This window comes from Charadrius vociferus, unplaced genomic scaffold (genome assembly GCF_000708025.1).
Source record: "Charadrius vociferus isolate BGI_N301 unplaced genomic scaffold, ASM70802v2 scaffold115, whole genome shotgun sequence".
Lineage (NCBI taxonomy): Eukaryota > Metazoa > Chordata > Aves > Charadriiformes > Charadriidae > Charadrius > Charadrius vociferus.
The window spans coordinates 2,569,296-2,595,237 of record NW_009648636.1 but is presented as its reverse complement, the minus strand read 5'-3'; the positions used below and the strand labels follow the sequence as shown (position 1 = coordinate 2,595,237).

The window sequence follows — 25,942 nt, the reverse complement described above, 5'->3', positions numbered from 1 at the left end:
GAGGTTGTTGAGGCCCCATCCCTGGAAGTGTTCAAGGCCAGGCTGGATGTGGCCTTGGGCAACCCAGTCTAGTTGGAGGTGTCCCTGTCCATGGCAGGGGGGTTGGAACTCTGTGACCTTCAAGGTCCTTTCCAACCTAAACCATTCTACGATTCTCTGTCACGCTCAGTGATAAAGACTGAGGTGGGTGGTGGGAGGGCGCTGGGGAGGCAGCCGCTGCTGGGAAACTGGCCGGGCATCTGTCTGCTTGTGGGAGGCAGCGAGTGATATTCTTTGCGTCGCTTAGTTTTTCTTTTCTTTTTCCTTCGCTCATAAACTATCTTTATTGTGACCTGTTCATTTTCTCACTTTTGCTCTTCCTTTTCCCTCCAGTGTCAGCCACCGGCCGGGCTCAGCCCACCACACCTACGCGTCCTTCCTTGCCTGAGCTATAGGATTCCTTCAGAGGAAGGAAACACATCTTTAAGCATACAGGCAATTAAGTTATTCACACACAAGTAAATGTGCGTGCGTGATTTGATGATACAACCTCCTCCTCAAAACTAAATTTGCAAAGAGACTTAGTCAGCAAATCTAACGTCTCACCTGATGCGACACATCCAATTATTTAGTCTGTGAAGCACTGAAGGAGATTATATATAACATATTCAAAGTTTGCCTCAGCAGTTACTGAACCCAATTGCTTTTCCAAGTGTATTTAAATGAAAATGTAAGTGAAAACCAGTGCTGAGGATGACAGAAATCCGTTTGATCTCTCTGTAAGACAGCAGTTAAACAGCTTCTGAGCCAAAATGTACCTACCATACATCCTGATATACATCATGCCCTGGCATAAAGGAATATAGTACACTGAGTAACATTTGGGTTTCAGAAGAATTCTGGCGCTCTTGAAAAGCAGAGTGATTAATTACGGGTCAAAATGCCTTTTTTGTTTTGGGTCAAAACATTTGCATTTTATTGTTTTGTGCATTTGGGAACAAACTTTTAAAAAAATCTGTCTTTAAAAAACAAAAGAAAGCAGGATACTTCTTCAGGTAAGAGAATAACTGAAGAATGTGAAAATAAATTTCTCTCACAAAAGGCAAACAACCGCCAGCGGTTCACTTTAAGTATCTGCAAAATCTACACTCTGATCAATGGGCCAATTATAGAACCTAGATGAGAAATTTCTGGTTTTTAACAGGAAAAAAAAAAGAAAAAAAAGAAGTGATTGAATTCTAATTCAGTCTCATTGATTATTTTTACAAATCAGCTGTGTGGAGATTAGATATATATTTTACCTACCTTTCATACTGAGATGGGGAAAAAACCAAATGAGTAAAGACTGTCAAAAGTTTACATTATCCATATCACTTTAATCTTCCATTACACTCCACGTGCTGGTTACAATCACAAGCAGTAATTCAGGTTGCTCATTTAAAATGAAATTTTAAATTGACTCACCTTCTGCTGACAGCCCCTGTATGTTAATCCCCTTGGCAGCCAGGAAACTGAGGCATGCATCTATGTTTTCAATCTGTTCAAGAACAAACAAACAAAGAAAAAAGAGAGAGACAATAGAAAACGCATTGTAATAATCATTTACTTTCATCTCCCACCACCCTTTATTGCACTCAGTCTTTGTAGCATATAAGAAGTCCCTTTGCTCATTATGTGGAAACCTTAATATGAAACCTCGGCAGTTACTGAGGTCCTAAATTGATTATTACATGCGTCAGGACTTTCTGTTATTTGTACTTAGTTATTCAATACTCTAACCACGAAAAAGGATCACTACATATCTTACTAAAGGGTCAAGGATGTTATGCCAGGATTTTTAACCGACAATAAGTACAACAAACACGAAACTGAAAATAAACACGGAGGCCACATTTGCTTGAGAAGGCAGATTGCCACTTGCTCTTAAGTTGACAGCTGGCAAAAGTTTCCAGCCACAAAAGCAGTCAAATATAAAAACTGTAATCGGAAACCTCAGCTGGAATCCAAAAAATGGTCACTCGCAACATCCTCCGCGTGTCAGAAATGACAGGCAACTCTGGTCACTCACTGTGGGGCAAATCCTGCCCTTCGGAGAGATGGTACAACGGTGCTGAACTGCACAGGATAAGATGAATTTTGACCAGGTAGGGTCTTCCGCACAACCAGTCTGACTGTTAGCGACTACAGCTGCTATATGCAGACTGCACTCAACTCCTACCCAACAACGCAAACTCCAGAAAGGTCGGACAAGTCAGGCATTTTTCCCCCCTGTATCTCAACATCACAATAGAGATCTTGCAGCAGCTTCACACCGAGTTTCCCACCAAGCTGCCACCAAAGCTCTGCTGTCCTATTCAGCAGATGCAGAGAGACGCCAGCCTGCCCCAAACCACAGCATTTCTATGTAGAAGCCTATGCTTAGACACTTCAAAAAGCTGCAATGAACATTTTAGGAATTATCATGTGTTTCATGCGTGGTTACACAGAGGACACTTGGATAACACCACTGAGCAACTTTTGCTTTTATCATGGTAAACAGTAAATGATAAAATAGGGTCTCAACGTTTGCTAGGTGTTCAAACATGAATTTATTAATTCCCAAAATGTTGCAACCAAACACTGCTTTCACTTTCTAGCTAAGTAAGTAGACAGACACCAAGCCCCAGCCTTGCTATCACGTAACTACCTTTCTTCTGTGAAGTTTGGTGACATCAAAAATGAACGTGAAAGACCCAGCTTCCCTGTCAGCTCCTGCCTACCCTTCAAAAAAAAACAAAAACAAACGAAAACAAACAAACGAAGAGAGGGCTGTGTGGCATACTGGAAGCTGAGGTCCCAGCACCTGTGCTTCCCGATCTTCTCAAAGTAATAAAAAAGTACAAGGGAAGCTGCCAGAAAACTTCCAGTGTAGGCTGCACTCAAGGTACTTTCATTTATTGGCTATAGCAATTAAAACATTCTCTTCTGTCAGGAGGAAAAAAAAAGTTACTGGCTTTATCCAACTGTGATTTCAACAACTATAAACACTGATATACTCAAAACTTTGATACAGTATATCTCAAAGGTTGATAAAAGTATACAAAATACGTCATATACTTTGAGTATATTATATACCTCCAAACCCAGAGAGATACCAAAGAATACATTTCCTGTAATGTTCAGACCTTGAAGCCTGTAGCAGGGCGCAATTCAAAGGTTCATTTATCCACAGTTCAGTATGATACGACAGTCAATCTCTACTCGCTTCCTTCCTCAGTGCTCAACAACTCTTTCAAGTTTTCAACACGGCTCTTTTACTGAGGTGATTTGGGACTTTGCCGGAAAGCCAAAGTTTACCTTTTCAAGAATAAACACCACACAAAAGCATCAATCCACTTCTAGCACCTGACCGTAACAAGTCTTCACCATTCCAAGAACATTTCCAGTCTTTCACAGCTGTGGGCAGATCTCTCCTCTCCTAACAAGGAGGATTTACTTAGATTAGAGAGTAAAGATAAGCAATATCTCATCTCAACTGGGCAACTCAAAAGTAGCTCTTTCAGTCCTGCTTTGCTTCTCTTCCCAGGTCCTTCATCTTTGTTCATGTCTCCTTTAGGAGAGAGTGACCACAGGATTAAGATTTACTTCTGGGTAGCAAGTTCCCCGTCCATGCCCTCATTCTTGGTGCTACATAGCCATCCTTGTTGGCTTCCTAATCTCATGCTCATTGCAGAGCTGATTCAGATTCAAGAAGCCCCCTTTAAAATCACTACCACCTCTTCCCTGCGAGAAATCCACAGTTTTTACAGAGCATTGTAGCCACCTATTTAAGATATATGGCTGCCATGCCCAGACCGGTGGATGACCCCCCAGCAGAGCAGTAACGCTTGAGGTGTGAATCTAGAACACAGGTTGAGTGACCTGGACCTCGCCGCCTTGCCGCATCAGTTGTAACGCCTGGCTAAAGGCTGCAGAAAGCAGGGGCTTTTTGGCTTTATATTGTTATAGAAAAAGAATGAGGAAAAAAATATTACAGTAATATAAAATGCAGAAAAAAAGATTGCAGGAAGTGAACTACAAAAAAAAAATCTATGATTTTATATAGATTTACCTATGTTTATTTCACATATGATTTTACAGTCAAAAACTCTTAAAAATCAAAACATGACACAAACAGGAAAATATCCAGGCATGATGAAATAAAGAGGTAATAACTGATGCTTGCAAAAGCAAACCTCTTGCATTCAGGAAATAAAGTGCCACAATAAGATCCTACAGGGAAGTGCAGCATCGCACGCACAAGGAACTCACTAAAAAAATACAACCGAAGGACAAAAAAAGCATCAGTGATGGATGCTGTTATCATTTACTCAGTATCATCTATGATAGTAACAATGTTACGTGGCAGAATGACAGGAGTGTGAGCAATTAGTTGATTTTGAAACAAAAATATAGCTCAAAAAGGAAAGCAAAAAGAAAGCTGTGGAAATTCAAGAAGAAAGCGAAACACAGAATGCAGGTCTATAGCTGAAATGATTAAAATTTGGTGTTGATGGCAATTCAGGGTGCTTCCCACACAATGACTGGCTGGTGGCTTAAATTAAAGTGATTTGTGACTCCAGCAGAAAAGGGCTCACACTCACTCGGTCTCCTAAAAGGCAAAAGCCCCGAATCCTCAACCAGGGAGCTGCATTAAACCCCCCGAGGTGCTAAGAGTGAAAACAGTGATGTTGGGATGCACGAGGTAGGCAGTCACTGATTTTTCCTGTCATAAAAACTGAAGACAAGAAAGCTACCGAAATATTCATATGTCAAAGAGCTTAAGGTGTGAATACTATTTTGTGAGTGAAGAATTATAAGCTTGGCTGGATTAGTCTCATGCAACAGAAATCACATTGTTTAAAGAGAAGAGTTTCCAACAGTGTAACATTTAATGAATTCTATATAAAAGCTCCAAGGAAGGATTCTGACTCTGGTCCCTGCTATATTAACATAAGAACTAACTATAATCTACAAGTACTGTTTTATGGAGAAAGATGCCCCAGTGCGTACCGGGCTGGAGATAACAAGCTGTTCTGAAGTAGCACCATGGTAGTTAAACCATTTAGATGTGTGTGTCTAGGATAGAGTGAAGTTCATGAACAGATCTCGGCTAAGGAAAGACCTACTGACCCTGCGTCATGGTGACTTCAGACACAAAGTACAGCTGCCTCCGTGAAATTACAGTATTCAGCAGCAAATCATCACTGAGACTCTACAGTCCCTTTTCTTGACCAAGCCCACCTATTGCTGAAACCCTTTAAGCAGATGTGAAGAGACTGCATTTGACAAAGGGGAGCACATATTTTCTTTTTCACTGGGAGCTACAATTGTTTTTTGTCTGACAATTCTGATTTCTCCTTTGCCAGCAATGTTTAACACAGCAGAAGCAAAGCAGGAATAATGTCAGTTGGATGCTCTCATTTCCCACCTACCCCAAATAAGAGAAAGCCGTGCAAAAGGAGAAGGAAAACCAAGGACAGACACCCACGGGGATTATCTCATGTGGACAGATTACCAGCAGCATCCAAAGCTGAGTTTGCCTTCTTACACTGCCTGGCCAAAAGCATCAAATGAATTTGCCACTTTGAACCACTGCACATAAACTGTTTCAGGTATAGTCAACTATCGAGGTGCATTATCACTCCCGCAGCCCACACGACAGTTATTATTCTGAAGTGTCCCTAAACGTAAACTGAGGGCAGCTGAACCCGCACCCGAGGGGCTGCCCACCTGCAGGGGCCCCTCCACCTTTCTTATAATTAGGGGATGATACAAAAAAAATTAAACACCCATAGAATTCAACTTCTGCTCAGGCGTAATGAATCAGGTGTCACAGCTCCCATTCTCATATTCACAGAACCAAAACTCACGTTTCAGTCAGCCATATGAAAACTCCCTCTTAACATCAATCTCTGGGTGGCATTTGCTGCCTTGGCAAGGTGGGAGCAGAAGGCATCACACCTAGGAAGCACTGCACATGCACAACCGCCAAGCACCAGACCAGCAGCAGTTGCTCTGTTACACCAGTATGACCTTCATCCTCTTGCTGGAAAGGAGGATTGAAAGCTAGCGGTCACACATATTTACTGACTTTCGAAGTACTTTTGTAAAGGCCACCATTGCACATCATCGTTTTCAATCCCACCAGACCTGCACACTCCTCATTCCTTGCTCGCTTCTACACGTATGAAACTCAAGTAGACACAAATTTAACAGCTTCATTGAATTCCTGTATGTTGATCAGAATACATTTATTTAATTCTTATTGCACTATTACTTTCCCAGTAATATTACTCAGATTTCCCAGTATATTACTCAGATTTCCCTCTGTTCTTCAACATACCTTACAGTAATTACACATTTCTGACAACATTGGCCACCAGACCCACACAAGTTTTTGCATTTGTCATATAACAGCAATTTCAATTTCTATTCATGTCAGTGCTGCAAAATAGAGGAGCTAGAAAACATGCCCTGGTCTCTTTGAGCAGAAAAGGGCACGCCAGAAACAAAAAACCCCCAAACAAATATCCTCAGCCTGTAGCCTGTAAATGGAGACCCATACAGGGGAACCAATACATGTTGAACATTGACTATATTAGACAAAGACTTGAATATGGAAACTGTCTACAGCCAAAGCTGTACGTCCAACCCTGCCAAGTCAAACACACAAGGTAAATTATAACTAAGTGCTGCCCCTGTGGCAGATACAGATGTTTTTCCTCACACAATAATCAGAATTAAACTTGCTGTAGGTTCCTTCATGTAGAAACCACAGAAAGTTGCTCGTGTTATGATGCAAGACCTCTGCTCGCAACCTTTACAGTGATAGATGTGGCAGTTTTATGAGCTTATCCAGAAAACTCAATACTTATACTGAAACCAGTGCTTTCCATTTAAGTTGAGGCTCCATGTTATGGCCAGTATATTAGTTTTTAAAAGAAAAAAAGAAGATTGATTCCATGTAAAAGTGTTTAAAGTTTCACAAACTCCTATGCAACACTCCAGGAGCCTTCACACACAACGTAGAAACAAGGAAAGAGTATAACACAAGCTGTTTACAACAAGCTGTTTCTTACGGCAAATATATTCTTGTCTGTATTTGCAGATTAAACTTTTACACTCAGTATTTTTGTGTCAAAACATAGAGCCTTAAAATCTTAAGTCGTTATGTTCACAATCCTTAAAACCTTGGGGTTTTGGGGGAGGGAGGGTACACCCCTCAAATAATGTCTCATTTGCAGTATTTCCTAAGCTTAATTATATATAAGAAATACCAAGGCAAAATTGAAAATTTCCCTTTCCCCAGAAGACTATAAACACTAACTATTATTGCTTTGTTTAAAATATATCCTCATTTGTAGCTATCCTAATCAGAACGTATCCTTTTTTAAAGAAAATAATCTGTTGTTCCAAGTGCTTATATGCTGCTCGCTATTATTTCAATGAAAATGTCTCTCAAGATTCAGTTTCAGGAGTTTGACAGAACTTGGTGGATATCTTAGAACTGAAATAACAGATGTAACATTAGGGCAAATAAAACTAACCCATTTTCCGAAGCCAGGTTGTAACAGATCTAGCCACAGAAACAAAAAAAATCTATGATCATGGGTACACTGTTTTCACATGTGTGTGTGAAGAGTTGACCATCTCTATTACAATTGCATTATTTTCAGTTTTTAAAGAAAAGGACGATTTGGGCATTAACCTAATTTGAAATTTTGAGATGTCCTAAATTACAACTAGTTCAGCAACAAGTTTAATTTCACAAAACAAGTATCAACAGAGTATCCTGCCACTGGAGAATAACTAATTTAGGATATAGATAAGACTCTTCGCTGGTGTCAATAGACACTTGACTAGATTTTAGCACATGCTACGCTAACTGTATGTTCTTGGCACCAAATCTCTGCTTATGTATCACTGAAGACAGGAACAGATGGGAAGAAACTGTGGCTGTGCTCAGTACGTACATAACGAGGGGGGTAACGAGCCCCATTAATCCTTCATTTCCACCTCCCCAGGCAATTCACAGGAGACCCTTTTCTACCTGGGGCTTCCAGACTAAAAATTATGTTTCTAGTGCTGTGCAGTTGGGATTAAATGTAAAATATGATCATTACATAGTGAAGATGGGACTTCTTCCCAAAGCATCCTTGAATTCTACGTAAAACAGTATTTTTAAAAGAGCATAAATGCTTAAAAGGAAGGACTGAGACCAAAACTTCTCGCTGCAGCAAGTGCTGGCTCTTGTACACTGTTGTATTCCCTCAAATACTCGCTGTTGAAGTGTTGAAGGTTCTGTATATCATTAACTTGAACTTGCAGCAGGATTTTTTTTTTGTAGAAAGGACTACGTGGAACATTTTATCACAAACAAAGCTCTTACCTCAGAAACATGTTGTGTATTAATACACTGCACTCTATCAAATGATTAATTATAAAAATAAAATAACTTAATTGTAAGTAATCCAAGTTCGTTACAGCTTCTCAATGACTGTGAGGGTGACGACAGCACACCAGCAAGTGATCCGGTTTCATTTATCCAAATACGCGCAACTATAGAAGCAGTAATGGTCATCCCACAGCCGTGTCATGGAAAGGACCTCTTGCGATATAGTCATTGACAGTTGTTCCTTCCCAAAAAAGTTCCATGGGAAGGCAGCCGTGGCCACTGGCCGTTCCCAGGCACTGCGTGCCCCCTTCGTCCCAGCCGACGCGCATACTTCTGTCTCAAGGCCTGAGGGTCACCGCTTCACCTGTCCCCAACTGATTGACTCTGGTGGCTGGAGGAACACCAACACACACGTGCCCCCTCCTTCCTTGCACCTGGATCCTGGATAACACCTCCTACTGAAATTCTCCTGCACGATTGCTTAGGACAAGCGCAGTAGTACTGCTTAAAGACATAAAAATAACCCTACGTACAAAGCAAAAGAATAACATTTTCTGCATATGTATTACCACCACAGACTAATTAATTAAAATAGCCATTATCACACAGTTACAGTATAAGCAATGGCTGGAAATCAAAGATTTATGCCAAGACATCGTAAAAAAGTTTATTTCTCTGGGCTGTATAATGCTTTGTAGAAGCTGTGACCTGTTTCAGATATTCCAGAGTGAAGAGCTTCATACTACATATCCTGGCAAAAGAAACAAAGACCTAGGCACAAGAAGAAATTGCCATACAAACAGCTTTAATTCTTACATCACGAACCTGACAGAGAAATTTAAAACTTTCTTCTTTAATAAGCAGTTTCACTGTACTGTTTTTAAAGCAGCGCTGCAGACAGCGAGGTTTCTGCTGAGAAACGCTGCGCAACTCAGAAACCCAGAATTAAACTATGTAAACGTTAGCAGACACCTTTTGTTATCAACCCAAGATTTAAACTCGGGTTGCTGTGATTTTGCTGCCCTTTTGGAAGACTACTAAGTTTTCTTCACAGCCATGGTTCAGAAAAAGAATTAATTAATTTCCCAGAAGGGAGAAGAATAAATGGATTTTGACTTCCACCTGTCCTCAAACCAACTTAACCTTTTTTTTCCCCTCAGTTAGAAAAGGCTCAGATAACATTAACCCAGTATAAAACCCATAACTGATCCCTGACAGACTCGAAGCAAAATTTAGTCTGAGCACAAGTTTTGCTCGTGGTACCAAATTCAACACCGACAGAGTCTCAGTGAAGTTACACTGCGCTGCACCTCATACAGCCTCACCGAGAGCACAGCTTCGTGCACTGCACATCGCCTGTGCTCCAACGTGCGGGCGCGGGAAGTTACCGATTGTCACCCACGATTTCCCATTTTTCCCCATTTATGCAAAACGCAGCAAGCAGCCATGCGTTTGCAAAGTATTGCAGAAAAGGTGTATGTCTGTAATAATTTTACATAAATATAATGTAATAATTATAAAAGGTAATAAAAGCAATAAAATGGAATAATAATAAAAAGTAGTAATTTTACATAAATAACAGGCATGGCAAAAAATAATTATTTTTCTAGACTTTGGTGCAGGTGTAAGTACACAGGCGACAGATATAGAGATCTCCACATGCATCTGTGCAATGACCGTGGCTCCTTAATGCATTTGCTGTTGCATGTATTTAGTCCACATGGGGGGCAGAACCATAAGTATTCAAAATGTGATAACTCAGTTTAACAGTGAAATAACTCAAGTAGAATCTAATTCTGTCTTTCGAGTTAAGCTCACATCTTCCAGTTTCTCCGTAAGAATGAATTTTTCCTCTGTTGCTCCTTATAGGATCTCACACTGTTTCAGAGCCAGATGATGTCCAAGTTTTTGCATCACTGTAGAGGGTGAAGAAGTGGAGCACAGCATTGGGGACCATGAAGACATTCCCTTATAGGAATGACAGTCTCATCAGCGATATCTCCAAAGGTACCACATACATCCACCCAATGCACATACTGCCTTATCTCCCATCTCCGCAGGCAGACAAGATTTGGAAGCCTTTCCCTCCAGAAATTAAACAAATACCTGTTTAGTGATGCTTTATGATGCCTTATGGGCAGGGAGATGTACATACTGCCCTTTCCCAATCTAGTCTAGCTCTATTTGTCATTTTATTTTCTACGTATGAGGATGAGGGCAGCTTGTGGTTTTATTTAGACTGCAGGCTCTGCACCACAGAGAGCTATGATCCTACCAGGCCTGTCTCACTGAAAACAATACACAAACAGTACACATAATAGTGTAACAACAGTCTGGATCTCCAGGGGGAAAAAAAAATAAAAATAGAGACAGTGAAACGAATTTATCTAGGAGCAATATAAAAGTCATTATAAAGGGAGGAAGAAGGACATCTAAGCACAAGCAACCTGGCAGATCACCTCCATAGTAAATCATTCTTGTCTACACGACAACACAGCTTCATACATGATCAACAGAAACCCAGGAAGCTTAGAGAAAAACATTCCTAAACTCAGTATTTGGCCGAGTGCCTCCACAGGCGGTTGAAGGAGCTAAGCTGGTGTCTGCCACTGGCCAGGCTGGGACGGCTCTGGGTAACGTCCTCCCCTCCAGCTAACCTTCAGCTGCGAGGGAACATACCACGGGCAAGGGCTAAAAGATACCTATTCGTTACAACAGTAACATTAAAACAGATAAAATTTCTAAACATACACTGACAGTAAAAGACAAACTCCCCAAGCAGGGCAGGGGGAAAGTTTACCAGCAGACAGAAAAGTTCTCTTTACTACATTGCTCAGAACAACCTCAGAGTAGGATTACTTGAAAATATACAGCTATATTTAACCACGGGGTTGCGATGCTTTTGATCTTCCCAGCGGAGCTGCTCCCCTGAATTAGCAGCACATGCCCCGGCAGCGGAGTCCACCTCAGCTTTGGGCAACGGGCAGCCCATCGACCAGAGTTCAGCCCCACCAACCCAGAGGGGTTGGAGCGACAGCCTTCCAGATTTATTGCACTGAGCTATGTCAACGTTTACACAATACTGGCTGTATAAAAATGTTCAAAATCTTTAGAGGAGCAGGCTAAAGAGGATGTCTGCTCTTGAAGAACCATAGAATGGTTTACGTTGGAAAGGACTTCGAAGATCATCGAGTTCCAACCCCCTGCCACAGACAGGGACACCTCCCACTAGACCAGGTTGCCCAAGGCCACGTCCAGCCTGGCCTTGAACACCTCCACGGTAGGGGCCTCTGGGCAACCTGTGCCAGTGCCTCACCACCCTCATAGTGAAAAATTTCTTCCTAAGCAAAGACAGAATTATTTCCCGTGAGAAGAACACAAGCAACTAAGAATATATGTATATTTTTACTGCAGTCATTTTCAGTTCTTTGGAAAAAACACATCAGTTCACCCACTTAGTGGATATTACACCCACATAGTTACTCAGGTGACACAGACGGTTTCAGCTCACATTATTCCTGCCAACCAACTCATTGACGTGTACCCAGCTACACCCTTTAAGTATGGACCATATCGCACCAGCATTCACAGTTATTATTTCAATTCTTTGAGAAAAAGAAGACAAATATGTATAGCCTGTGCCATACACACAAACGGTAATAAAGATTTCAACATCTCATGTTCTTTTCTCTAATAAAAAAAAATAACCCATAGAGCAGGGGATGGAGCTGGCAAGGGTCGCACTGAGGAGGGGAGTGGACACCCGGCTCTAACAACTGAATTAAAACTCAGAGTTCCACTTGCTTCAAAACCTAAGGCCCTACCAGGCTGAAGAATTTCCATACAAACTGTTGTTTGGCTTTGGATGTCACATACATCACAGAACAGCTCATTTTCAGAATACAAGAACAGCTCATTTTCAGAATACAAGAAATCAGTCAGATATTAAAATAACAGTCAAATTGCCATCATTGGAGTAAGATTTCCTTGCAAATGAAGTCATCATATTGAAAACGGCCTTCAGCTCGACTTTCCCGCAGTCTTTGGCAAGAAATGCAGGCTCTGACCCATGTTGCACTTAAAGATTCTTTATGTTCACAAGACAAACAGTAGTAAAAAGACTGAACAGAATTATTTTATTAGTACAGCTTGAGACCGGCATCAGAAAGAGATGATTCTTGAAAAAACTTCTGGTCAACACACACACAAAAAATAAATACCTCCTCTTTGTTATTTGATAACACAGATACTTATATACACAAAGCGATCATCCTTAAAAATAATAGAACCCAACCACAAACCCACATGAGCGCCACAGTTATTTCCTACTCTATTTATAGGAGAGAACCATGGTGTTGGCTCAGCCTACATTCCCCCTTCTGTTGCTCCAAATTCTTGTCTTGGGTGTCCCACAACTTCCCCAGGCTTAGCATGGGAAGATGAGAGTCTGCTTTTTTCCACCTACGGATTCCCCATCCTCTTCCCTTCAGCATCGACAGCTTTGCTACCGCTCCACTCCTCCACTAACAGGATAACGCACTACCACTTCTCACACTTTCACACCTGACATTTCAGTTCTTTCTAGAGTATCATAATCTGTGATTTTATTTTATTTTTTTTTAATGTTGACCCTTGGAAAAAATAAATTTCATTTTCTCATTAGTCTTCTCTCATACTTCTTTCTTAAATATAGAGATATGTCTTATCTCTTCCCACTGCCAGATTCAGTGTTTCTTAGCTGCGTGTTCAAGGTGGCAAAACCCCTCTACCTCTCCTAGAAGACACTTTGCTGCTGCTTCTTCTACCCCTTCTTCCAGTCCCATCTTCAGTTGTGTTTCAACTGTTGCCTGCGTCTGCCAACACATCCCTTTCACTGGCAAGTATCTCCTGTCTTCTTCAAGCCCACATTTTAAAAGTTAGCTTTCCTTACTCAGGTCTCCCCTCAGTCACTGCTATTCTATTCCAGCTGATACAAATCTTCTCTTCCCTTCGCCTTGCTCTCCACTTTAATGCTCTGATCTTTCAAACATCTCATCCTTTGCCTTTTTCTTATATCATCTAATCTTTACCGTTATCTCATCTGTTATGATTTATCACTTGCACGTAATAGATAACACAACAACCTCCCCCTCTCTCTCCTTGCTGTACTATGCAAAAAGGATATATTAATATACAAGATAATAAAATGCTCAGCTGCCTCACTGTACTGAAACGATGCTGTGAAACTTCCTTCAAAAACTGTGACCATTTTACAACACGTATTTCCTGAGACAGAACACAGCCCCTTACAGAACAAGATTTCTACAGGATGCCCTTACAGCCAGACTTGATATATAACATATAACAACTCACAAATACTCTGGTTTTTTGTTTACTTTATCATTTTACAAATATAAGTGATATGGACCCCTTTACAACAGGTAACATTCAGCACTTGCAAGGTCACCCACATCATTAAGCATCACCTGCATGAACAGACTAACAAGTACCTCCCATACAGTCCAGACTCTGCAGGATGCCAAACGTTGAGCTCTCATATCATCCCCAAAACAGGAGGCCAATTGAAAGAAAGAGAAAGATCCCTGTTTTTTCTATAACCAAACAACATCAGCAGAGATAGCCCTGCTCGGGTTTATTGACCTCAGTCTGCTTTTCAGGAGTGCGTAGGAGAGGAAAACGATCTTATTTCACTCTCCTTTGCTCTGTCCTCAAGAAAAACGCCAATATTTTCTTGTGCTTCATCCTAAAAACCTAAACGCGGTTTGTGGTGTCAGTCTCCAAATCTTAGTGCCAGAGCCTGTGCTCCATAGGACTACCTCCTCTAGTAACCCCAGAATTTTCTGCCCACCAGCTGGAACTAATCATCACAATTAGGGGCTTTTGTTTTGGGGAGTATCTACAGTACTAAAATACAGAGGTTTGGGAAAAAAAACCCACCCTGAAACAGTTCTTATGCAGAGGACAAGATACAGAATAGTCTATAACAGACTATAAAAGCCAGCCAACGTTTATGTGGAGCTAAATAAAGACACAGGTACTCCCCCACAGCAGAGAAACCCAGACAAGATGATGAGGGGGGGAGAGGCTCTCACCTAAGTGATTTTTCACAGAGCCAGTGGGGGTCCTTGTCATGTCATTTCTGGCTTTGGGACTAGGTTGATAAGCACTGATGGTCCCAAATGCTTCTGCAGTACTCAACTTAATTTGACAAGGCTTATTAGCCATGGCTTGGAGCCTGACAGACCCAAGCTGTCTCTAATGCTCCATCTGGGCAAATTTGTACGATGCTCTCCAACCCCGTAGCAATGGGAACAACAACGCGGAGAGACCTGAGCTGGCTCCGAGTTGAGCTAAGGTTTGGGGGGGCTGTACTGGCTTAGGACTGTGCCACATGGAAACAAATATACTTGCTTTCGCACCCCCTTTAATGGGCTTGGAGGACACAAATTTGCTCCAGCTTTCTAAGCTCATACATCTGGCTGGACATGAGCTGGCTCGTCACACTTCAGCTCACACGTGTCTCTGCTCATGGCATCATCAGTGTACAAACGAGATAACTGCCCACAGGGGGAAAGATGATGGTAGAAGCCTTCCCTCTAAGCTGCATTGTATTTCTATTTAATGAGAAAAGTTAAATCTTCACTTATGGTGTCTTCCCCCCTCCCCCCCAATCTATTCATCTGTGATGGCCACCTCACAGGCACTACAACGTAGATATGGGCACCTGTAACAAAGATTCATTTGAAAAAATAAGACTAGACATCCCCCAGTTGAGTGTTTGAACTGACTGGATAGCCTTGCCTCTGTCACCCCTCTGAACCCAAAGTACCAGCCAGAAACACCAGTTCCCCCACCCTGGAGAATGCCTGTAAGCTATAGTAAGAGCAAAGTGCATTAAAATGCAAAGGATGACAACTGCTGTATCTTAAAAAAAAAAAAAAATGCCCAAAGCCAAAGCACTGTAACATATGCACTTTCCTAGAATGCAGGAGACCTGGAGCAGGGTTGTCTCCTTAAACACTGCAAGCAATTGTGTGAACACCACCTCTAATAAGATACGTTCTTGCCTGAGTATCCTTATTGTAAAATGATGAAGAGCTCTGTAAGCACGTGCACTTAACAAAAGCAAGCCGTAAGCATAACCTTTGTTTTTCTCACATGAGGAAAAATGCTGGGGATGCGTAGCTATGACCTGGGGATGCCTAACTATGACCGATGCAGTAGGTCTCACGAGCAGGGGGGACAGTCCCACCCCCTCCACCCTCCTGAATGAGCACCCAGAATAAGATCAGAGCCTCAGAAGAGGCGGCGCAGAGCAAAAGCTTCTTCCCAGCACTCTTCCCACATCCTGACCAGCACGTGCCCCCCGCGTGCCTCTGGTTATAACCAGAGCTAACTTCTGTAGCAACCTACGGCGGGCATCCAACCGTCCAACAGAACAACGCCGCTCCGTCATCGAGAATGACGACTTACAGTGACTTCTAGCTACGACATCCCAGAATTTGTTATAGCCTCCAGTCCTGAATGAAATTCAGTTTTTAGGATGCACTTGTGGAATATTAACTTCTAGTAATTGTCAAAATTTCCCCAATTATTTATACTCTAGACAGCTGCTGTGGCTACAGCAAGAATAGCAACCGACCTCTTCAGAGCAGCACAAAGTAGCAATGATAAATCTTTTAGATGGCTTTCTTATTACGGAGCACTCGCTCCGTGGGTTTAAGCAAGATTGATAACTTCCAAGAAAAAAGAAAAAGCCAAAACAGAATAGCAGAACGCAGTGTGGTTTCTGATTTAAGATGGCAAACTCTCATCAAATCTTTAATCTTTCATTCAACTACGTTGAGTGGCTGCGCTCAAGTTGCAGTCATGGAGGTAGGGGCAGTTGGGAAAAGTCAAAAATGAAAAACATTAAAACAGCTTCCCACACAGAACAGATATTCACATATCCCAAAGTGAGCACTTGCAATGCAAAGGGGAGATTTTAGAATTTATATTGTAAAATGAGTTTTTTCCTCAAGATACACAAGGAAATAACCTTTTTTAAATACCATAAATCTGAAACAATCCTCTCCTAGGATGCATTTTAAGAAAAACCCAATTTCTTATTATTTGTGTTCTCAGTAAAGTTCTGTCTATAATTTTAGCTTCACCAATACTCGTAGTAGATACTCCTGAGGTACTACATGCCTTTAATTTTACTGTACTCATTTTTTGATTGTTCAGTTTTAAATATTATTTGCAAGCAAGATACAAACCAACTTAGTTTACATATTAAAACTTATCAGTCAAAACCAAGTTGCATATATAAAACATCTTGAAGTTTGCAATCTGATATTTTTTCCATGTAGTGCGTTTTGCTCATTTATTTTGTTTCTTTTCAAAAGATACAGGAAGTCCTAATCCAACTTTAAAATAAACATCTAATTCCTCTTTTTCAATAATATCGTCTATATAGAGGAACAACATTTTATATTTTTATACAGTCCTGTTAACAATATGATATTTCAGGAATATAAAATACCGATGTAAAAATAATATCAATTTTAAGTATGTGATAAATGATAAGGCCTAATAAACTACTGTGGAGTACAACGGAGCAAGAATTGTAACATTAATGTTCTTCAGATTATACCCTTGCTCTCGCTGCTGTGAAGAATTAATTAAAAATGGTTATTAAAAGTCTCAGACATTGAAGTCAGACACTCTCACTCGATACTCAACCACATACACACAAACAACAGACCACTTTACTACTTACCATTTGAGACCTATTTTTGGGGCAGCCATTGATGTCTTCAATCTTTTCATTTGCTGAAAAGCAAAAGAAGAGGAGATAAAGCAAAAAAAAAAAAACCTATACCAAGGATGATTGTTCCAATTATTTCCAGAGCACTTGCTGCTAGCTAAATAAAGGGGTTTCGGATTGTAGTTGTCCCGTCAAAGCGAATGTGTGAAACACTGAGACACATCACAAAAAAAAAAAAAAAAAGCAGCTGGAGTCTTCTAGTGGGTCATGCCTCCGGAGACAGCTGGGGGCAGAAAACAACTGGTCTGACATCTTGTACAGTGACGGGTAACTCCTTTAAACTACAAAGAGAGATTTTTAACTCTGGAAACTGAACCACTGCTGAGTGGAAAAGTGAACGCTATGTATGTACGGATGTTTGCACGTCAATTGGTTTGCTTATAGAGTGAATATAGATTTTAAAACTAGATGGGAAATTTATGATCAATAACTAATATCTTTTTATTTTTTCAAAGCACAATCCACAAGACTACTTTTCAAGCTTCTTGTCCATGTCTTACATGCAACACAACTTGCAGAAAAAGATATAGTTTCATTCTTTAAAGACTCAAGTGAAATAATTAAGCTGTTGAGGTGGTTAAATGTTTGCCTCAGAGTCTTCGTTTGCTCAGTTTCACATTTCAGTCTTGGACCCTGCAATGCCTTTTGTGTGCTAGACTGAAGAACCAGCTATAATCCAAGTTCGGTTTCCCACAGTTTTTTCACTGTAATCAAAGGTAAGCGTTTACATCCCATTTGATGAATCAAACAGATTCATTTCATATAAATTCTTATATTAAAATCTGTTTTTTTCTACCACTCCTGTATTCTCAGAGCATAGGTCAGAACCCCCATCTCATTTCATGTCATTCTTCAGTTAGGCATATCGAATTTGGCACACAATATTACAGTAGCAGTCATCGCAACGTCAAAGAAGTTACAAAACTTCACTCTTTTCTGGTATTCCCCTTTTTATACATCAAGTTGTCCCACCACACTTTTATGCCCCAGTAATGCATTTAGGAATTGATGCTGATATGAAAAAGATTGCAGCTAAATCCACTGCACTGTTCCCCTGAGCGGTCTACCAGCCTCTACACACTGAGAGCGCACATTTCCTTCTAGAGGCGCGATCTCAGATTTAATCATACAGAAATGATCTTTTATCTGTTTATTTTCCTTTAACAAGAGAGTCGTTTTTTCCCCTAGTCCTCTAGAATACATTGTGTAACATTTTGGAAGTTCAAAACCAATGTTTGCAAGCCCTAAAGCTTATTACCTGGCTCTTTTTAAGCTCTTGTATGCAAACAACCTAGTCTCACCTACTTTAAAGTGCCTAAACTCTTGGTAACGTGTTTCCAAGATTCTGCATTTGGCTTTTTCTGGTTTTGTTGTTTGTTTTTTGTTTTGGGTTTTTTTTACTGCACGCAAATATAGAACCAAAATATTTACTCAGCACTTGTACGCTTTGGGGTTATTGCTACACATTCACACACTTGCAGTACAAGCCTGGTTCTCGCCGTACACTAAAGGTTAATCCCATAAACCCTATAAACTAACAGATACACCGTTCTGTAACGTGGGAAAATTAATGGCAAATGAAGACATAAGCCACCTTGCATTTTTCTGTCAGGTGAAACTTATATCCAACACACCAACTATTTGGGATGTTACCCCTTTATCCTTTTCCTTGTTTTTTGCACTGTGGTTCTATTACCATTCTCACCCAGAAATCGTTCCTTTTGTCCTCCTACCTGTCTCTCAGCTTGCAAGATGTCATCAGCTATGTTAGGACTCTTCTGACCAACTGATTTGTAGCTTCTTTATGTCATTACTATGTTTGCTGCATTTTCTTGTGCTCTACTTTCTCTTCTTTGTTTTCAAACAGTTGCTTTTACTTCCTCTATGGGTTGTTGGTGTTTTTGGGGGTTTTTTTTTGTGTGTTTTTTTTTGTTTGTTTGTTTGTTTGTTTTTTTACTTCCTCTATGGCTTTTACTTCCTTGGTTTAATATAACCTCTATGATAAACCAAGGCAACTTTCCCTCCCACTTCTGAACCTGCAGGTTTTCTGTCCACCAGTTGATGCTGCTTCATCATTCCTCCACTACTCACCACTTCCTTTTATGCTGCTGCCCTTCTCTGCCACCAGTGATTTAGGATGTAGGTGACGAGAAAGAGCTGGTGGGAATCAGAAGAGTAACAAGAACTGGAGTTTCGGCTCCAATTTCCCTGGTCCATCCAGTGCTATTTCTACTTACCCCTGGGCAATCACCTTTCCCTGGGCAGGTTTATGCCCTGCCTTTTCTCCTTCTAATCCACTCCCAACTCACCTATGGCTCTTGGTTACTCCTTTCACCAAATTAATGCAATTAATCATCTATTCCCTGCTAGTGCAAGCACTATGAAAAGCAGGTAGAACAGAGAAAAGCCGGTGGTGGGGCAAACCGGCAGCTGGGCTGAACTTCAACTCATACCTATCTCTTGAACCCAGCAGGGCAAGACCTCAGCAACTCAACCTAAGCTGGGGAGATGCATCCAAGTGGCGCCCAGGGATATTTGGCACTTTGCAGGAATGTGCCTAATTCACCAGGCAATTGTGTTGATGCTCCCACTCCTTGGACATAAGCTGGACCCTATCTTTGACCCTTCCACCTAGCTCCCAGGAACAGTGCTGGCTGCAGGCAGAAGGTAGGTTGCCTTTCTTGTGGAGATGATTGGAAAGAAAGAGATGGCAGTGAAGGAGATGACAAGGTGGTGTGCCCACGGGCAACGTGACGGTACAGTTCACAGCACAAGTCACCAAATGCAATGGGATCCTGGAAACGTGTCCAATTCACAGCTGCGAAAGCACAGCTTTCTGGCTGAGATCAATACGCAACTCACAGCTACTGTTTTTATTTGCCACATAGGGATACTACATCAGTCAGCATAAACTGGAAGTCACAGCAATCATAAAGGCTTTCAATTCTACCTCAGCCTTGAGCAAGGTGTAAATTCTCAACCACAGGTGTGAAATGCAGAGGATGTTTCCCAAACTGACTGCAAGTCCTATAAGCTTCCCCCATCAGCTTTTTCTTCTTCTTCACCATGAACACAGCGAATTTGGTTCAAATGCTTTTAAGGGTTTACAAACTTTTCCCATTTATACACAGATTGCGGGGTGTACTAAGGCAGACAGAAGAAACCAGCTGTGGTCTGAAATGAAAGTAGCAATAAGTGACATTGTGCTTTCGTTAGCTGCATCTGAATCAAAGCTTGGAAAACAGTACCCAAATGAATATTTGGGTTTATGTATTTTAACAGGACACATATTATGAAACTGAAAGAGAAAACGACATGAAAACACAAGTGAAAAGCAACCTCTAGCATGAAAAGTTGCCAAGAATACTTGAAATCTATTGGCCAGTCAGCTGGCAATGTCCCATTTATACAGGTAGTGGTGAAAAAAAATCTTCAGCAAATTACATTCCGTTGAGTGCATGGAATATTTAGCTGAATGAGTAATTAACACTAATGCAATATCCGCATCCCTATTTAAGAAACCACAGCTTTTCTATCCGATCTGACTTGGGTTGTATCCAATCAATTAAAATAGTCCACAAAGTATCCCAGGCATCAGTAGGAAAAAGTACTGTCGGACTGGGTTAAAGTTTAATTTTAGCATCGATTCCAAGTCTTGACAATCGAAGGTTCTCACAGGGAACCAACTGATATAGTTCAATATACTACCAATTTCAGAGCCTGTGCAGACCCAGCATTTCTGCATTCATGAATTTAAATATAGCTATTATGTTTATATAGCATTATGAGGCATATATTACTACTGTATTCTTTTATAGACTCGTAACTTTTAAGCTGAAATAAACTATAACGCTATTAATGCATTTTAATTGACTTGCAAATAGGAAACACTGTCATCATATAACACTTCTATGCTATTATTAGCAGTTCTGAAGTCTGCAGATTATCCCCCTGAAGACAAATGCAGTGATGTTTGGTTTCATGTCTTTTTAGATTTGCTCTCTGTTTGGATGCTAAGGTAAAAGAACTACCTAGTTATTATTAATTTTAAAATTTTCTTTTCCTAAATATGCAGCTATTCTAGTTAAGAACGGCAAGCAGAAAGGATTGCGATCACTCACTCTGTATGATCATTAATTCTTATGGAGTCTTCATTAAAAAAAATAAAAATAAATCACATTCATTCTTTTTCCAGCTTTGGATATTAAGTTGTAAGATTCAACACCTGTGATGTAAATCTCAGATGGTGAGCACAAGAAAAACTATCACTAATAATTAAACCTGAACCAATTTTGATGACTTTGGATAGCCTCCAGATACCCCAAGAACATGACAAAAAGGAGGAAGGATCTTCGTGGCTTCTTTTACAGACAGCACACCATAACATAGAAAAGAAAAACCTCTCCTGCACTGCATATAGAAGCTTTCTTAGTATGCAGTCATCTTTGTTAGAAAGAAAAAAAAAAAAAAAAGAGCTTGTATTTTTCAGGCTACAGTTAAAGCTGCTCCTAGGTGTGAAAGTTGTCACCATCTTCGTGCCAATGAGATGCAGCACGCCTAAGGCCATACGCAGCAGACACAAATGACTTTTTCTTCACTGTCAATTTGGAGGATTAAACTGAGTATGTTTAAATATGAACTTTGCTTCACATGGAAAACCTTCTCCTAAAATCAAATCCTTCACCCTGTACTTTAACTTCTGCAAGCTTGCAGACCTAATCCTAAGTATTAGCCCAAAGGCAGTTCTGAGTATGGCTAAAAAAAAATGTGAAGGTGAATCAACACAAAATACAATAGGCAATATTATTTCTCCATATTTTAGAGGGAGTAACGTGAATTTCTTAAGACTTTTCAGAAGCCAATACTCAAACAGCTACATTTAAACATTTGGTACACCTGGGTTCATATTTTGGTGATGGGATTCTTACCCACGTGTTCTCACGCAAAAGTTCTCTACAACAGCACTACCACAGGGTAGCTAGAGATGCGTGATGGGAATCAACACCTCACTGTTCCTGGGTTCCCCAAAAGGTTCCCTATTAAGGAAAACAGATACAGGATGGAGTGTTGCTCATAGCAAACAGCTGCCCGTACACAATTGATCAATCCATGGCCTGTTTTTATACATCTGTAGCTGGGTGGTAGCTCTGTAGAATGCTGCTAAGATATAATGCTGCTCTACAACGCAGAGAGAAAATGTTTTTTGATGTATTTCACCGCAGCTCTAGTGGAGTCATTGGATGAATGCCTCCCAATTTCATCCCAGAACACAGGGCTTGCAGACCTGTACCTTAAATCATGCAACTAGCTAGTTTACAGCATCTCAAATACAAACAGATAGGCATGCACTGATGCCTTGTTAACTTCACTGCTGTCGTCTTCATTTGCATCTCAAATCTGTCAGTTTGCTTCTGACAATGGTTGTCCTAATTCCCATTAGCAGGCTTTCTGATTCCATCCGTCTCCATTGGCCCATGCATGTGCTTTGTGGCATCCCAAGTACCAGATGGATGAGCCTCTGAAGGAACTAATGAAGGATGCAGGCCCAAGGGAAGAAGGAGAATATGTGCTTTACAAGGGACCAGGGGAGAAAATTGTTTAGAACCCTTATTAGTACAAAACCTAAAAGTACTAGGGAACTAAAGACTTTGCAGAACCAAGCCTTTATTGGAGATTTATCCTAATAATAAATGATTTTCCTTATTTGAAAACTCATTATGAAAGATTTCTTCTTTCTTCCACATAAAAATTATACCCTTTCTCCTTTCCTAGCTGCACGTATGGATTTTCCAAATCCCACTGCAAGCAGGAGGTTCGACACGGCAGGCCAGTCTCACTGCGAATTATGTTCAGACCAATCCCCAGAAGGTATCAGAAACAGAGATAGTGAAGGCTAACAGCATCTTACCAGCAAAAAATCCCTCATCGGTTGCTTTTTTAACATCCAGCTGCGTTGAGTGATATGGCTGTGTCAGTAGATCTTATCAGCATCATCAAGTATTTTTCCACTATGCTTTAAGACAAGGCTTTATTGACTTAATTAGCCAAGTCTCTGAAGGAAAATTATCTACATAATTCCATGCAGTTTGATGGATTTCCCCCCCTGTGTTTACGTAGAACATAAAGACAGTGCGTTTCTGAGCGAGTTGGTGGATACCCGGTACCAAATAAAAAGTCACTCACCTACAACCTGGATTATTTCAGCTAGTAAGACTCCATCAGTCACATCTTGCTGTAGATCCTTTATCAATCTCTTGTGACCAGATTTTGCGAGATAGTGATTAGCCCAATCCGTATAAATCTGTTAGGAGAAAGAGAAACAAAAAGAAATTGTTAGTCGTAACATCAACCTTAAAAATGAGAGTTCTTTGTTTCTCTCAGTATCCGAGAGGCTGATTAAGATCGCTGCTTTTTTGCTCTTTGAAACAAGTCAACAACATTAAAATTCAAGGTATTGGGCAGATCAAGCATTCAGCTTACTGTAACACGGCTTTTCCTATTCAGAAATCTGACATCAAATCTCAGGGAAAAGGATAGCAAACTCCTGAACACGTTACAGCTTCAATGGATCATCAGGCAATAAAACTAAATGTCTATGGCAGTAACAAGCATGTAAAAGAGATTTCAATTTCCACCCAAGTTTTTTTTTTTTCCCCATTTTCCCTTTGGCATTCCTTCTTTAAACCTGTTACTGAGTAATTTTAAAAGATTCTTTTCCAAGAACCACTTCTGGTAGGTGTTAGCCATATAGGAATTTCATTTTGAGGAAACTCCTTTGTTATATTACCCAACAAGGCTTTAATGGTCTTAAAAATCTACAAATTCTAATATGTTCCATCTCACAGGTTAAATAGGCCTATTAAATTGATTTTAATCTCTCATGCAAACTTCTGACTGTTGGGATTTATTTTCAAACGTATTATCCGAAAACTAAGCAAACAAAGTAGTCAAAAACCTCCCTTTAATTTGCATTAAGTGCTGCTCACTACATGCTAGCACAACCTATCCAAGACAACCAGGTAACTTATAAAATCTTTTCATGGTAGGTTATTAAAAAGAAGGAAAAATACTTGATTAGAAATTTCTGCTTATGAATTAAGTAACTTTTCTTGGGTTTTGTATAGGATGGAATTGCAGGGAAGGCTTTTTTTTTTTCCCCACATTATCTATCCAAAGAAATAAAGTAAAAAACAACTAAATATCAAGATTTTACCTTTTAGGTACACAACTGAATATTAAGGTTCACCCCTACTCTCAAGAGTGTCTAGCATATTAGAAATACCCCCAGTTGAGTCTATCAGTAAGCAGGGAGATATTCAATGTGTTTTCCAGATCCCTGGGCTGTGAAGCCTCCTACCCTCAGCAGATGTAAATGATGGCCCCTAAAAGCAGATTCCGTCTGCTGGCAAAACATCCTCGAAACAAAACATGGGTTTAGAGCCATTCCTCCCCCACCACCCCGCTCCTGAGCTGTGCAACCTCCCCACATCATTGCGTATCAACGCAGAGCCTTTAAATTACTAATATCACCGAGCAGAGCCACGGCTACTAATTTCAGAAGCATCTACAGCATCACATCGAAAATGCAAGGATTATGTCCTTCTCCTTTGCGGGAGCCAAAAGCCAACTGCAACATCTAAGAGACAAGTATTTGCCACATTGGATGGAGGAACCTGGAAATAATACAAGGACTGTAATTTCACGCTCCTCTTGCAGTTGCTGATTCAATGTTAATATGATAAAATGCAAAACAGGTATTTTGACTGGAGTTATTTTGGTTATGAAGTCTTCATTTGGTTTTTTTGTGTTCCCTCCCTCCCCCCGCCCCCCCAACCTGTAAAACACTACTGGTAGCAGCAATGAACAAATCACTCAAAATCCGAAACACATGTCCCCATTTTCCATCATTTATCGCTACTTTCATCTTCAGAGCTGTGCATTTCCTACGCCAACAGTGTCACAGACCAATAGAAAACCACGCTGGAACACCTCCTTAAAAAAAAAAAAACCACAACAAAACACAACCAAACCAAGCCCAGAGCTGAAAAACACCTCAATGAAAAACATCTCAATGAATTAAACGCTGAATACACATGAGCGAGTTCCTGAGCTGACTGAAAAAAGAAAAGGGGGAAAAAAAAAACACCACTAAACCACCACACTTTACACAAACCAGACATTGTGTTCCTCAGCTCCTTTTACGAGAAAACATTTTCCATAACAGGAAGACGGTTTTAAAGATCCAACGACTGCAAGGCACTAGGATTGACTTCACCTATTTTTCTGCCACACGGTCCCAGCTTGCTTATCTACAAGTAAAGACCTATTAGGAAACAAGTTGGAGACAGCTTATTTCACCAACGCAATGGTCCACACGCACCCCTACACCGCTACTGGGATTCCGCTGACAAGCAACTTCGCAAACACAGTAACTACGCTTCTTTTAATGGGAGGGCTGTGATGAACATCCTAGTTTATGGCGGGAGGGCTTTCAGCAAATATAAGATTATACTTTGATGCATCAGCTCCAGCCTGGACCACTGCCATGATGCAGACCATCGCGCCATCAGCCAAGTGCTTGGATCATCCCGAGGGCTAAGATAACACAGGAACAGGGAACAGGCAGAGCAGACGCCTCCTGGCAGAGCCTGAAATTACAGCATCAGCAAGACCATGACATTTTTTTGATTTTTGAGTCATATAACCGTGTGAGAACACACAGCTGACATTGCTGAACC

The 25,942-nt window shown here is 40.7% G+C and overlaps 1 protein-coding gene across 4 annotated transcripts in view; it reads right to left on the bottom strand.

Moving 5' to 3' along the window:
* The window catches only part of NAV2 (neuron navigator 2), a 429,065-nt gene that overhangs the window by 145,499 nt on the left and 257,624 nt on the right, over positions 1-25,942 (bottom strand). For all 4 annotated transcript variants that reach the window (XM_009886259.1, XM_009886256.1, XM_009886257.1 and 1 more), the window contains exons 2-4: positions 23,388-23,505; positions 17,157-17,209; positions 1,444-1,516 (exon numbers count right to left, since the gene is read on the bottom strand). In XM_009886259.1, the coding sequence (XP_009884561.1) occupies positions 1,444-1,516; positions 17,157-17,209; positions 23,388-23,505 (244 nt within the window). The remainder of the gene's footprint in view (positions 1-1,443; positions 1,517-17,156; positions 17,210-23,387; positions 23,506-25,942) is intronic.